The sequence below is a fragment of the Leuciscus leuciscus genome (genome assembly GCF_965113295.1).
Source record: "Leuciscus leuciscus genome assembly, chromosome: 2".
NCBI classification, from domain to species: Eukaryota; Metazoa; Chordata; class Actinopteri; order Cypriniformes; family Leuciscidae; genus Leuciscus; species Leuciscus leuciscus.
In genome coordinates, this window is record NC_138726.1 from 55008146 (window position 1) to 55022180 (window position 14035).

Below are 14035 nucleotides of genomic sequence, written 5' to 3' on the forward strand. Positions count from 1 at the left end.
AGGCTATACTATAATGTTAATAGTCAGGGCTGGACTGGGACAAAAAATTGGCCCTGGCATTTTGGCCCAGACTGGCCCACTATATGATCATAAACACCACCCATCTTTGCATGCCCTTAAATATATGCATACCAACTTCTATTCCTTAAAATCACTAATGTCATGTAATGAGCGAGCAGGAACGAGTGAGAGTTAACAGATGAAATAAGTAAAAATTTGACATTTATTAATACAGTTGAACTATACTCCACAGTGATGAATCCTATAAGCTGCATTGGCATAGCAATACCAGTGTTTCTCACAGGATTTTGGGTAAAACTGTGGTGGGTGGACCTCGGTCCTTCTAGGGGGTTGGGGGACAATCAGTAAAGATTTCACAGCAAAAAAAATAAATAGAAAGGACTTGAAGGTGGACTTCTTGCCAAAAAAATTATCAATTATAATTTGATAATTATAATTATTACAAGAATTATCAATCCGACGACAGAAGGACTGTAGCCTAGTAGATTGTGTTCAACTGCAAGTTTCAGGAAAGTTTTGCTCATGTTGATTATTTAGAGTTCTCAGAAATTAGCTTATCAAATATGATACAGTAGCCTATGCTTCATATGGTTAAGGAGTATTTTTATACTCGCTTGTAAAGGAAATTGCAATAGAAGAATAGAGAGAGATAGCAAAAAAAAGAGAGTTCCTTGGAAGAGAAGATTAGTCAGATACTTGCGCAACACACTCTCGTGACGTATGGGAGTCTCTCTCTATAAAAGGGAGAGTGCAGGCCTGTGTTAGACTACAGCAGACGCTCAATTCACACGTTTACTGGCATTTCTCTGCACAACACTGATTCAGAATGATGAAGTTCACCGTAACAGCCTTCGTGTTTCTGATCTGCACCGCTGCACTGCTGTCCACAACAGAAGGTAAGCAGAATATAACATTCATAACGGTGTTTTAAATCAATTCATTTGCAGATATTTACCCCAACTCTCTCTCTCTGTCACTGCAGGAATGCCTCGCATGAGCAGGCGCTGCAAGTGCATTCAAACATATTCAAACCCACCAATTCATACTGCAAGAATACTCTCGTTGAAGGTGATTCCTGCTGGATCACACTGCGAAAAGGAGGAGATCATGTGAGTGTGAAACTTACTAAAACAACACTTCAAATACAGACACATTATTGCTTCTTGCTTCCATCTGTCAAGGTTCCACACTCCTCTTCTTCTTCTTCTTCTTCTCTTCATCACCTCAGGAGTTCACATGTGTGGTGGACACTTGTTGATGCTTTTTTCACTAATTTGAATGATTTAAGCCTTCATATTAAAAGGTCTTTAAGATCATTAGAGTGGCTGGTAGCGTGTGAAATTCATAACTGATGATGATACATGGATGTTTCGTCTAAATGAATGAATTTGAGGCTTAATTTACTCTCCTTCATGTTGTTTCAAACCTATATGGCTTTTATTTTCACCAGATGTTTAGCAGAACGTTCCTGAGCTGGAAAAGAGCAGCTTGGATATTCTGCTATAAATAACTACTTTTGTATTTCACAGAAGAAGCGAAAAGTCATAAAAATTTAGAAAAGCATGAGGATGATTAAACAATGACAGAATGTCTATTTTTTTAGGTGAACTTCATTTAACAATAAAGTCGTGACTTACCAGAATGTCACTTATAATTCCATACAATGGTGTGTAAAAAATAACAAAAATGAAAGAGAGTCATTTTATAGATTTTAAATAATCATACATTTGTTTCTTACAGTGCTACTGTAGAAACAAGGAAGAAAGAATCGTTGTGTCTCAATCCTAGAGTAGACTGGGTGATTTCTCTCAAGAAAGAGTAAGTTTGTCTATGATGATGTGTCACACTTATTATCTGTCTTATTATTATTAATATAAGTTCATTGAAATCATGCTAATGGGTGAATTTGAATTGATACTTTTAATCTCAGACAGTAATGTAATGTGTGTCTCTTCATGTTTGCAGAATGTGCAAGGGGAACATCAAGAGCCAGTATGAATATAACTGTTATAAAAACACAAAGAGCAACTGAAGTAATATATAATTTTTTATTTGAATTCATCTCTTGGTGAAGTTTTTATAAAATTTGAATTGATGTGTTTTTTTTTTTTTTTACTGTACATTTTTCTGACCTTGTTTTTTATTATATTTATTGTTATTGTCTCACTAAACTATAGTTTTATATGTTGATGTAGTTTTGCTTTGTTTTTGAATGATGACACGCTTATACTAGCAATAAAATATGTTTTTATTATCTTAATGGATATTTTTGTTGGTTTTTATTGTGCTTATTTTTTCATCTTGCAAAACATTACCAGGTTACTGTACATTTAAACATGAATTCAATATTATTCCCTGAGCAATTCACCATCATGTCATTCCAAACCTGTATGACTTTATTCTGAAGAACCCAAAATTTGATTATTATTTTTTACATGCAGTTACAATGAACTGAGACTGAAGCTTTCAAAAGCATCATAAACATGCAATAAAAATGGACCATGTAACTCATACATACATACATCTGAAGCCATTCAAGTTATTGAATCTCATGACATCTGATCTCATTTACACATTAATGCACTCTGCGGTGGATCTTTTATAGATCAGATTAATTATGTTACTAACTATGGAAATCTGACTTTAGATTTTAAACTTATGATGAACTTTTATCACACTTCCCATTTTTATGTCTGATGGTTACTAACTTTCCATTCCAGATCTAACAATAAAACAAAATAATTCATACTTCCTTTTATTTAGGATGTAACCACCAGACGAACTTCCGATATGATCTAACCTTCTAACAAACTTTTGACTCAATGTAACCTTGGTTGAATGGAACTTTGAAAATGGAATCAATGTTCTTTTTCTCTTGACCGTATTGTGAAATGATTGACTGAAATATTAACCCCTTACAATGTTTTTGATATTTTGCTGATGTAGCTAACAAAGGGTAATGAAAGGGGGGGGGCTTGCTTTAAACAATTTAACCAATCATATTGATAGAGCGTGATATGTTAGTCATGATGATTCTATTTTGATGTGTCTGGCTTTACCCTATAAAGCCTGTTATATTCATCTGTTGGGCCGAGATTCTCTGAGTATTGCTCGAGAACTCCCGGCCGTTTGAATAAACCATCTGAGGGACATTTACTGAAGTCTGTCTCGTTTGTTATTTATGCTGCGCAGCAAAGAAGTTAGGATAAGAGACTCAGCCAGTTGTCGACGGAAGACGCTAAAGAGGCTCGAGTATAAGAGTTATTAAGTGTCGATTGTAGACGCTCTGTGTCGATTTGTAGACGCAACAGTTTTATTTATTAAGTGTCGATTTGTAGACGCTAGATAGTCAGATTTAGGAAAAATCCATTACAACTCTTAAAAATAAAGGTTCCAATGGTTTTTCACAACGATTCCATAGAAGAACCATTTTTGGCTCCTTTCCGTGAACAGTTCTTAAAAGAAAAAAATATATATCTTAGTGTGTTTTTTTTTCATTAATCCAATTAAATAAATTTAGGCTAATGGTTCAAATCTATGTTTTATAACTTGAGCAAATGAAAAATATATAACAATATATATTTCCCTTAACAATATTCACTGAAAACTATTTCATGATAATGATTGATCACCATTACGCTGATCAGTGTTTTTGTTATTAACATATAATAATCACCAACAATACTTTCTCGCCACAGATCAGATATTCTGAGAAATTTTTTTAAGACACACACAGAAATCAAGAATCAACATATGAATTTCAAAAATGGTGACATGCCTTACGCCACATGCATTGCAGCATTAAACATGTCTCCATTGTTGTGATTCATATGATGATTGTGAATGATTCTTGATGTCTTTTTGTGTGCAAAAAAAAATAATCCTACAACGTATTCAAATTTCAGAATATCTCATCTGTTGCAAGAAAGTACTGTTGGTGAATATAATCTAATACCAAATAACAACTTTTGATCTGGATAAGATCGGTGACTTTTTACTATTTTATGATGCTAAAAAATAAATCACCTCATCATCTTCTGGCATTCTTTGCAACAAATTATGTATTTTGTTAAACACTTGTTACAAAGACCACAAACTCACATAAAAAGCCAAGAGTCAAACTGGCCAACTAAATGAAACACTGATCACCATAATGGTGACCAAACATTTTCAATAAAGCATAAACATCTAAACCTCTGTTAATTCTCAATAAGAGCTTCTGCTGAGATCTTGAGAGATTTATGGGCTTCTTTTATTTCCAGTTGATTTCAGGCTGTTATAGTTGAGAGTGCAAGCATGATGTTGAACCAACATCACATTGTAACATTGATTCAATGCCGTTACCATTGATTGTTTGGATGAAAAAAAAAAAAAAAAATTGTTGATTCAATGCAGTTAATGTTGACATATTAACATTGATTAAACATTGTTTCGATGGTGGCTTGCTATCTGGGTTGTTTTCTAAGGTCAATATTTGCCAGCTCTTAGAAGTTAAAAATCTGACACTTGAGTACTGAAATTGTGGATGTGTGGAAGTAATGTATAATAAGTTAATAAATATCGATGTAACGGAAATTATATGTCTATTTTTATTTTATTTTTTTACTAGATCCTGGATAAGTATACATATGAAGTAATGTTTCTTAATGGGAAACATGTTTTATTAAATCCATATCTTTTTGTTGTTTAGAACAAATCATTTCTATTAACTTGTATTTTTAAAAATGAGAATCAATTGATTATTAAATCTATATATATTTGATTGGATCGAGAAAACAAACTTGACTTGACTCATGCATACATCTGAAGCCATTCAAGTTATTGAATCTTATAACATAATTTACACGTTAAAGGAACACACCGACTTTTGGGGACTTTAGCTTATTCACCGTATCCCCCAGAGTTAGATTCAAAGTCCATACATACCCTTCTCATCTCTGTGTGTGCTGCAACTCTGTCTGACGCACCCACCGCTAGCCTAGCTTAGCACAAAGACTGGAGGTAAACGGCTCCAGCTAGCATACCGCTCCCAATAAGTGACAAAATAACGCCAACATTTTCCTATTTACATGTTGTGATTTGTATAGTCAAAGTGTGTACAAATAACAAGGTCACATGAGACACAGCCATCTTCTAACCGTATACATACTGGGAACTATATTCTCAGAAGGCGAAGCACTGCTAGGAAAATGTTGGCGTTATTTTGTCACTTATTGGGAGCAGTATGCTAGCTGGAGCCGTTTACCTCCAGTCTTTGTGCTAAGATAAGGTTCTTTATAGTTTGAAAAGGTTCTTTGGATTTTCAGAATGTTCTTCACACTAAGAGAAAAAAAAAGAGCTGTTCACTGAAAAGGTTATTTGGGGAGCCAAAACAGTTCTTCTATGGAATTGTTGTGAAAATCCTTTGGAACCTTTATTTTTAAGCATAGATGTTGAAGGTTCTTAATGGAACCTTAGAAGCCAAAAAATAACCTTTATTTAAAACAGTGTGAGAGAAGATGTAGCCTGTAAATGTATAATTATTTTTCAGGATTGCACTCCTGGTCCAGTTTTTTCATGAATATCCAGTTAAGGGGGCTTGCTAAGTAGGCTACCTTCAACAAAAATATATTTAAGTGACTCAATCTTATATAAAAAAAATATTTTTTTTTTTCATTTGACTCTAAAGTGCTCTTTTTAAATACTCAAATTACATTTGTTGTGTTAATGACACTGATCTATAATAAAGAATAAAAACCTGCATGAGTCCTGGAAGCGGTGTAGGTTTCAGCCAGTCACACTGAAGGGTTGAGAGTTTCTGGACAGCTCGTGGCTCTGGTTTGTACCGTTTGCATCAGATAGTCTCTGGATGGTTTGGCCTGCTTGGGAGTTGAGGCTGAACTTTGCTGTGTGTGTTTGTAGTAATTATGATTCATGTTTTAGTGCACATCTCCTTGATATCACCCTTCATGGTGGTCAGATTCAGTTCGTATCTTGACTTACTGTTACCTCTAATTAATTGTATGTAATCTTAAACCACAATGTATTGGACAATAATAGACAAAAGTGCATTTATTATTATTCATTAATTTATTATTCATTCATTCATTCATTAATCCGTTAATCTGCTCCTGCTTGTGTATAATCTACCACCTTTTACTTTAAACTCTGCATTTTGCACTGCTAATATTGTTGTTTTTCATGACAAATTGCTTGTGATGTTTTCCGTTTCGAAGTTGCTTTGGAAAGAAGCATCTGCTAAATAGGCTGCTAAATTTTTTTAATAAATATGTCTTTCTGTGTTTTATCATCTCACATCTTTCACATTTTATCAGCTCAAATCAAGATTTCATTTCCATTTATTTACATACTAAGTGTGCAAATGCAGTGTGTACTGTACATTGTCTCTGTGATTTTGTGTCATTCCTTACTTCAGGGATTACTTCAAATGTTTTGTCATCTGAACCCTTTTGATCTCAAATATTACAATTTGACAACACATTTGCATGTTCACTTGAGGAACAGTTTACATATAGCATTAAATGTAAAGTGCTTTGAGTGCTGAGAAAAGTATATAAACTATATAAATCCAACTAATTATTCTTATTACTAATTGTTATTATTACATTTTCAAAAGCTGTGTACATTGCATTACACAATGCAATTCAGTGGAATGTGGTATTCCACTATTAGCTAATCACTATTGTTCATTCCTCACTGAAGACTACTAACTAATGAACATTTGAAGTGGATAAAAAAAATCAAAGTTGTACTAAGACAAGAACGACTATTGTTCAAAATTCATGTATAACTTTGATGAAAGGTTTTGATCCACTTCAAATGTTGACTACTGTACTATATACAGGTTCATCATTAATATTAATAATTTATAGTGTATAATATGGTAATGGTAACCCTCAAAAGGAACTTTTGGATCTATGACTAAAGTGTTACCAAATACATCGGAACAAATTACTATTCAAATTCTTACAAAAATCTCAAAATTATACAGTGACTAAGGAATTAGTAGTTCCTTTAGAAGGATATGGAACACTTGAGTCATTACTAGTGAGTTTCTATGAGGTTCCCCTAGGGACATTATTCAGAATTACCATGCATGTACTTTTCCTCTCACATACACATATGAAACCAGATTCATTCACATACTATAATGAAATGCTCACACACATACAAGTGAAATGCTTTTACAAACACAACTGAAACGCTCACACACACACAACTGAAATGCTCTCACACACACAACTGAAATGCTCTCACACACACAACTGAAATCCTCTCACACACACAACTGAAACTGAAATGCTCTCACACACACAACTGAAACACTCACACACACACAACTGAAACACTCACACACACACAAATGAAATGCTCACACACATACAAGTGAAATGCTTTTACAAACACAACTGAAACGCTCACACACACAACTGAAATGCTCTCACACACACAACTGAAATGCTCTCACACACACAACTGAAATGCTCTCACACACACAACTGAAACTGAAATGCTCTCACACACACAACTGAAACGCTCTCACTCACACAACTGAACTAGCGCAGTTTACTACACTGTAAAAAAAAAAAATACATCCCCAAGTAAAAATTTTCTAGTGACTGGTTACATCTAAATTTTTCAATTAGTCTGACGTATTATTTCATATTGAGCCAATGTTAACAGACTATTGCAACAAGAATTGCACTTGGGCCAATTAAAAAATTTAGATGTGATCAGTCACTAGAACATTTTTCCTTGGAGAGGTTAGACATTTTTTACAGTGTAGGCTTTCAACAGCTTCTAGTTCTTTGTCTTGAGGTGCACTACTGCCACCAACTGGACTGGAGTGGGGACTTTAACCACCTTCTGTTTCAACTGAAATGCTTTCATACAACATACTGAAATGCTTTTCAGTTGTGTGAGTGAGAGCGTTTCAGTTGTGTTTGTAAAAGCATTTCACTTGTATGTGTGTGAGCATTTCAGTTGTGTGTGTGTGTGTGTGTGTGTGTGTGTGTGTGTGTGTGTGTGTGTGTGTGTGTGTGTGTGTGTGTGTGTGTGTGTGTGTGTGTGTGTGTGTGTGTGTGTGTGTGTGTGTGCGTAATATTTTCAGTTGTATGTATGAGAGCATTTTAATCGTGTGTGTGTTAGCGTTTCAGTTGTGTGTGTGAGCGTAATATTTTCAGTTGTATGTATGAGAGTGTTTCAATTGTGTTTGTAAAAGCATTTCACTTGTATGTGTGTGAGCATTTCATTATAGTATGTGAATGAATTTGGTTTCATATGTGTATGTGAGAGGAAAAGTATATGTATATGCATGGTAATTCTGAATAATGTCCCTAGGGGCACCTCATAGGTTTCTGTTACCTTTTATTATAAATTATGCATTAATCATGTTAATTATGAACCTCTATATAGTAGTTCTCTGGGAGGTATGAAAAAAATTGTAGTTACTGAAACTACCCAACGATATCTCACGACCAATTCATACCAATTTGTACGATTTGTAGATTCAGGGTCGTGGTCAGTCATTCGTACGAATTCATATGTATTAGCCACCTCATAAAATTCGTACAAATTGCCGTGAGATCGGGTTGGAACTACCACATTCAACTGAGCGCTATTACTTACTAATTTGTTAATCAGAGTTTCTTGTTAGTTAAAAGTAGTTACTAAAATATTAATAGTGCGTTACTCATTTATTTATGTGTAGTTGTTCATTAATGAAGAATCAGTGAGTCTAAAGTGTTGCCGTCTTTGGAAATCTGTAACCAGAAAACCCCCATAGAGTGCTGTGTCAATGTCAATTCTTTAAGGATTAGTTCACCTCAAAATGAAAATTTCCAGATAATTTACTCACCCCAATGCCATCCAAGATGTCCATGTCTTTCTTTCTTCGGTGGAAAAGAACACTATAGACCCATGCTTAGACTAAAATAACACAACTTGAAGCTTTTGTTACCATACCTCAAACACATGTACCCATACCTTAAACAAAAGCACTGCTTTGCACTCTAGTTGCAATTCTGCAACACACTTACTCCTTTATGCAACACACTTGGTCCTGCATACTAAACTCTATTTCAGGAGGAGGACAAGGTCAAGGTCGAAGAGGCCATGCACGGATCCCTATTTCTGATGATATAAGAGCAACTTTGGTGGACCATGTCATCCACCATGGCCTGACTATGAGGAAAGCTGGGCAGAGAGTCCACCCACATCTAAGCCGCTTCACAGTGGCATCTGTAAAAAGAACATTCCGACTAGAAAACAGGTATGTCTTTACCTCTCTACCTTCTACTCTACTCAGATGGTATTTACAGCACTGTACTACAGTATATCACATTACCACATCACGTGTACAGGGTATTTCAGGGTGCTAATGCTCCTTTTGCAGTCAAAGTGGTAGTTTTTGTGAAACATACCATGATTCAGGGGCGTCGGACTGGGGGTAAAACCAGTACTGATTACCAGGGCCCCAAGGGGAGAGAGGGCCCTTGAAAAGTCATGATTACTTACAGTATATTGAGATGTTTAAGTACAGTGAATGATACAGTATATACAGTAAAGTACTGTAAGAAAAAGAAGCAAACCGATGACAATTTGTGGTTGTATTTCTCTAGAATGACTAGAAGACCTTCTGGGGGAGGACGCCAACGCCTGTTCACACAACAGCAGGAACTTGCCGTTGTGGACCTAGTGAGGGCAGACAATGCCATCCGTCTCCACCAGCTATGACAGAAAATACTTGCAGACAGGCAAGTGTTCAACAACATAAACCCTGTGAGCATCATCACCATCAGACGCATCTTGGGAAAACACAACATCACCATGAAGCAGCTCTACAGAGTCCCATTTGAGAGGAACAGTGTCAGGGTCAAAGGACTTCGAGCTGAATATGTACGGGTAAGTGTAACTGTCCTTTACATTTACAATACAGTATTGGTGAAATCCAGTAGCAGCTGAATATGTACCATATCAGTATCACATGGATCCATTCGGAGAGCTACACAGGTACCTGTGTGATGGGGTGAGGGTTCTGTATGTGTAGCACTGTAGTACAGTAATATGTTTTTGTTTTTTTTGTTACAGAGAATCTTGACCATGGATGGAGCTGCACAGCCTCATGAATTCATTTTCATTGATGAAGCTGGATTCGACCTGAGCAAAACAAGACGACGGGGTCGTAATGTAATTGGCCAAAGGGCAATTGTGCACGTCCCGGGGCAGCGCGGGGGAAATATCACATCGTGTGCCGCCATAAGCCTTCGAGGGCTTCTGCATCATCATGCAAAACTAGGTCCATACAATAGCCAACATATACTCACATTTCTAGATGCTCTCCATAATATAGTTGTACAGAACAGACCAGATCAGCCCAGGTTTGTAGTGGTATGGGATAATGTCAGTTTCCATCGGGTTGCTCTGGTCCAGGCCTGGTTCACCAACCACAATCAATTTGAAGTGGTATACTTGCCCCCTTACTCACCATTTTTAAACCCTATAGAGGAATTATTTTCGGCTTGGAGATGGCGTGTATATGACCGCCAACCACATGCCCGCATGCCTCTTCTGCAGGCAATGGAACAGGCCTGCGGCGACATTCAGGTGACAGCAATCCATGGATGGTTTCGACATGCAAGGGGATATTTTCCCCAGTGCCTAGCGGGAGAAGACATTGCTTGCGATGTCGATGATGTCCTGTGGCCAGACCCCAACAGATGGCGGGATCCATGAGCCCACGTATGCAAAATTGCCATGATTTTCTGTGTTTACAGTATAGTGTTTTTTCTATTATTATTATTTTTTTTTTTTTTGCTTTATCTGAATTCATGTTACTGCAATGTACAATATTGAGTAGGCCTATTTGGTTTTTTGGTTGTTTGAAAATGTGCCTCCTGAAAATATGCCTTCTGAATAAACAGTGAAAATCAAAGACTGCAGTGTTTTATATAAAGTAGACTAGTGTGTTCCCCCTGATCTGAAAGTGTATGCATATGATGCAAGTATGTGTCATTTTGTCATCAGAGTTACATTTTGACAAAGGAATGTTAGGTTTTGAAAGCAGAGTTTAGGTTTTGATAGTAGAGTTTCAATATGACACAGATGTGAATGGTATATTTCCCAGTGTTGTGTCATGTTTACTTGTGTGTAGAGTTTTGGCACAATGAGCGAAGTTTTGCAAAATGTGTTCAAGCAATGGGCAAAAACTGTAAAAATTATATACTTTTTAACCACAATTGTTCGTCTTGTGCTGGTCTGCGACGCGCCACGCATTGCGTCATCACGTTGGAAAGGTCACGCGTCATGTCATCTATTTAAGTTATTTGTCTGTGTACTCCGGTTCAAAAAGGTAGGGAAGGGCGAAAAATTCCATCTCATTTTCAACTTCAAAATCGTCCGACATCTTTGTTTTAATTTATTATTATTATTTTCTTCTTTTTTTTCGTGACCTTTCCAACGTGATGACGTAATACGTGGCGCATTGCAGACCAGCATAAGATGAACAATTGTGGTTAAAAAGTATATACTTTTATATATTTTTTTAGAAAATGACCGATCGTTTCACTAGATAAGACCCTTATTTCTCGACTGGGATCGTGCAGAGCCTTTGAAGCACTTCAGAGCCCTTTGAGCCCCTTGGTTGCCATTGAACTCCGTTGTGTGTAGAAAAATCCTGAAATGTTTTCCTCAAAAAACTTAATTTCTTTTCCACTGAAGAAAGAAAGACATGGACATCTTGGATGACATTGGGGTGAGTAAATTATCTGGAAATTTTGGTTTTGAGGTGAACTAATCCTTTGAGTCTTACACTTTGAACACACGCACACACACCAACTGTGTGTCTCTGTCAGAGCATTTCTTACTCTTATAGAGTCATCTTTGAGCAAGATCAGACTGGTGAGTTTGTGTCCGTGAGATCCACGCAAACCCGGGGCGTGTGACTCTGTGCGGCATTGGGTCCCTTAATGAACGAAGAATTGAAAGTATGGGATACCTAGAATAATCAAAGATCTAAATTTAATCATAATCAATATTTATGATTATTTTCTAATAAGACACACAATCTAAATTTGACAATCATTTGAAATTGGAGTCAGATTAAGCGCAAAGCTAAAGTAAAATTTAAACCAAATTCTCAAAATTAAGTGAACTTCTGAACGCTGAAAAGACGCATTAAACCTTCGCCCTACGGGTGGTCTTTACACAAATAATTCCACATATGTCAGTTTTGACAGGCCAAATGAGATGCTCGCCGATTGGATGGACCTTTTTGCATTTGGCAATGCGCTGTAACACCATGTAAGAAAACTTCAACTTCTGTCCTTCTTCAACACTATCCAACTTCACCTTGAATTTGGTTTTGTCACCATGTGTGCATATTTCATTTGCAAATGTCTTGTCTGAATCCACATTTTAGGTATAGTATATTATTATGATGGATTTTATTGGCTTTTCATCAATTCACAATCCCCATTTGATCTTTTTCTTCCTTCTGCTGAAAATGCTTGTCATCTGTGAAAAATGCCAAAGACTTAAATGAGTCTAAAGCTAAATCTCCTGGGTGCCTTCAGCAGAATTTGGGTTAACTGAAGAAAGACCTGTTGCACAATCACTTTAAACAAGCATGACGTCAGTAGTGCGGTACCTTAAAAGAGAAGGTCCTGCCAAACTATGTGCAAACACTATCAACAGTCGGTAAAGTGAATTCCGGCAGCTTTACTGCTTATATAGCCTATACTTACACGTTGTTTGCTCGGTGGAAAATTGCACAACAATGAAGATCACCGTAGCAGCCTTTCTTTTTCTGACCTGCATGGCACTGCTGTCCACAAAAGAAGGTAAGCAGAGGCATTTTCTGCATGTCATTGGCAATATCATTGTACTTGATAATATTAAGTATTTTTTTTTAAAAGGATTCAAAACTGTCAAATCACCTTTATATTGCGATTGAATACAATACAGATTGTTAGATCAGTAATGCAAACATAATTCAGTTCTGCTGTAAATCAGCTAACGTGTTGAAAGAATTATTGATCACTCTTATTTCTCTCTTTTCATGAAGTCTTTGCTGCTAGACTGATGGCTCCACAGCTGCGCTGCCCGTGTATTCAAACATATTCAGGAAAACCAATTAATCCAAAACTAATTCAGAACATAGAGATGATTCCTGCAGGAGCAAAATGCAAAAACATGCAGATCATGTGAGTGTGATAAACACCAAAGATCAGTACAATCTGGATGCATGATAGATTAAAACTAATATTGTCTCTTAATCTGTTTTTTAATCGGTGTTCATTAAACCTTCTTTGTCTTACACAGTGCCACTCTGAAACAAGGACAGACCTGCCTCAATCCCAAAGATGAATGGGTGAAAAAGATCATCAAAGGATAATTTCTCATCTATGTTTATAATATGCAAAAGCTTATGGTGTTTATTAGAGTCCTGTGAAAAATGTACGTGTTCTATGCAAACATACATGTATCGTCTCCCATTGCAAAATTATATCTCCTGTATAATCTCCTGTACAACTCTGTTTGAATGCATGACTTGCTCATTAAAAGTGATTAATAGAAAAACACATTCTGACTAAGCATAAGCAACGGAAATAAGCCACAACACAACGGAAAATGTACAACACAACGAAATAAAGCCGCAAAACAACGGAAATGCTCCCGACCACTAGAGGGCTCTCGGAGCGCCGTAAAGTTAGTTCTATAGAGTCGGCAGTCTTAATTTATCAATACAACGATCAGTTTTTACAGTATGCAACCACTGTATATCGACATAAAATATACTTCAAAATCACCTACATGAATTATAGCTGCGTATTTATACTCGAGAATGCTTTGACGCGCTATCACAGCGCATCCCTAAGGGAACGTCTGGCATTTAAAACGTATAATTTATAATATAATTTGATAAATAAAAATAAAAACCATTTGGTGAATTGCAGAATTACAGGAAGGTATTGGCACAATTTCATGTGTAATAAGTCAGTCTGGTCACTAGGAA

At 36.3% G+C, this 14035-nt stretch overlaps 2 protein-coding genes across 3 annotated transcripts in view; both read left to right on the forward strand.

Annotated features, from left to right (window-relative positions):
* Window positions 1-13598, forward strand: part of cxcl8b.3 (chemokine (C-X-C motif) ligand 8b, duplicate 3) — a 65848-nt gene extending 52250 nt beyond the window's left edge. The window contains exons 1-3 of one of the 2 annotated variants that reach the window (XM_082162511.1): window positions 12680-12860; window positions 13085-13223; window positions 13342-13598. In XM_082162511.1, coding sequence (XP_082018637.1) covers window positions 12797-12860; window positions 13085-13223; window positions 13342-13414 — 276 coding nt within the window. In that variant the 5' untranslated portion in view covers window positions 12680-12796 and the 3' untranslated portion in view covers window positions 13415-13598. Of the gene's footprint in view, window positions 1-12679; window positions 12861-13084; window positions 13224-13341 lie in introns of those variants that run through there. The other variant, XM_082162510.1, reaches the window with a different exon arrangement.
* On the forward strand, window positions 763-2281 carry LOC309493439 (growth-regulated alpha protein-like). Its single transcript, XM_082162562.1, has 4 exons — window positions 763-917; window positions 1004-1130; window positions 1762-1839; window positions 1987-2281. Exons 1-4 carry the CDS (start codon window positions 848-850, stop codon window positions 2051-2053), a joined length of 342 nt encoding a protein of 113 aa, XP_082018688.1. The 5' UTR covers window positions 763-847; the 3' UTR covers window positions 2054-2281.
* Window positions 13599-14035: the final 437 nt, after the last annotated feature.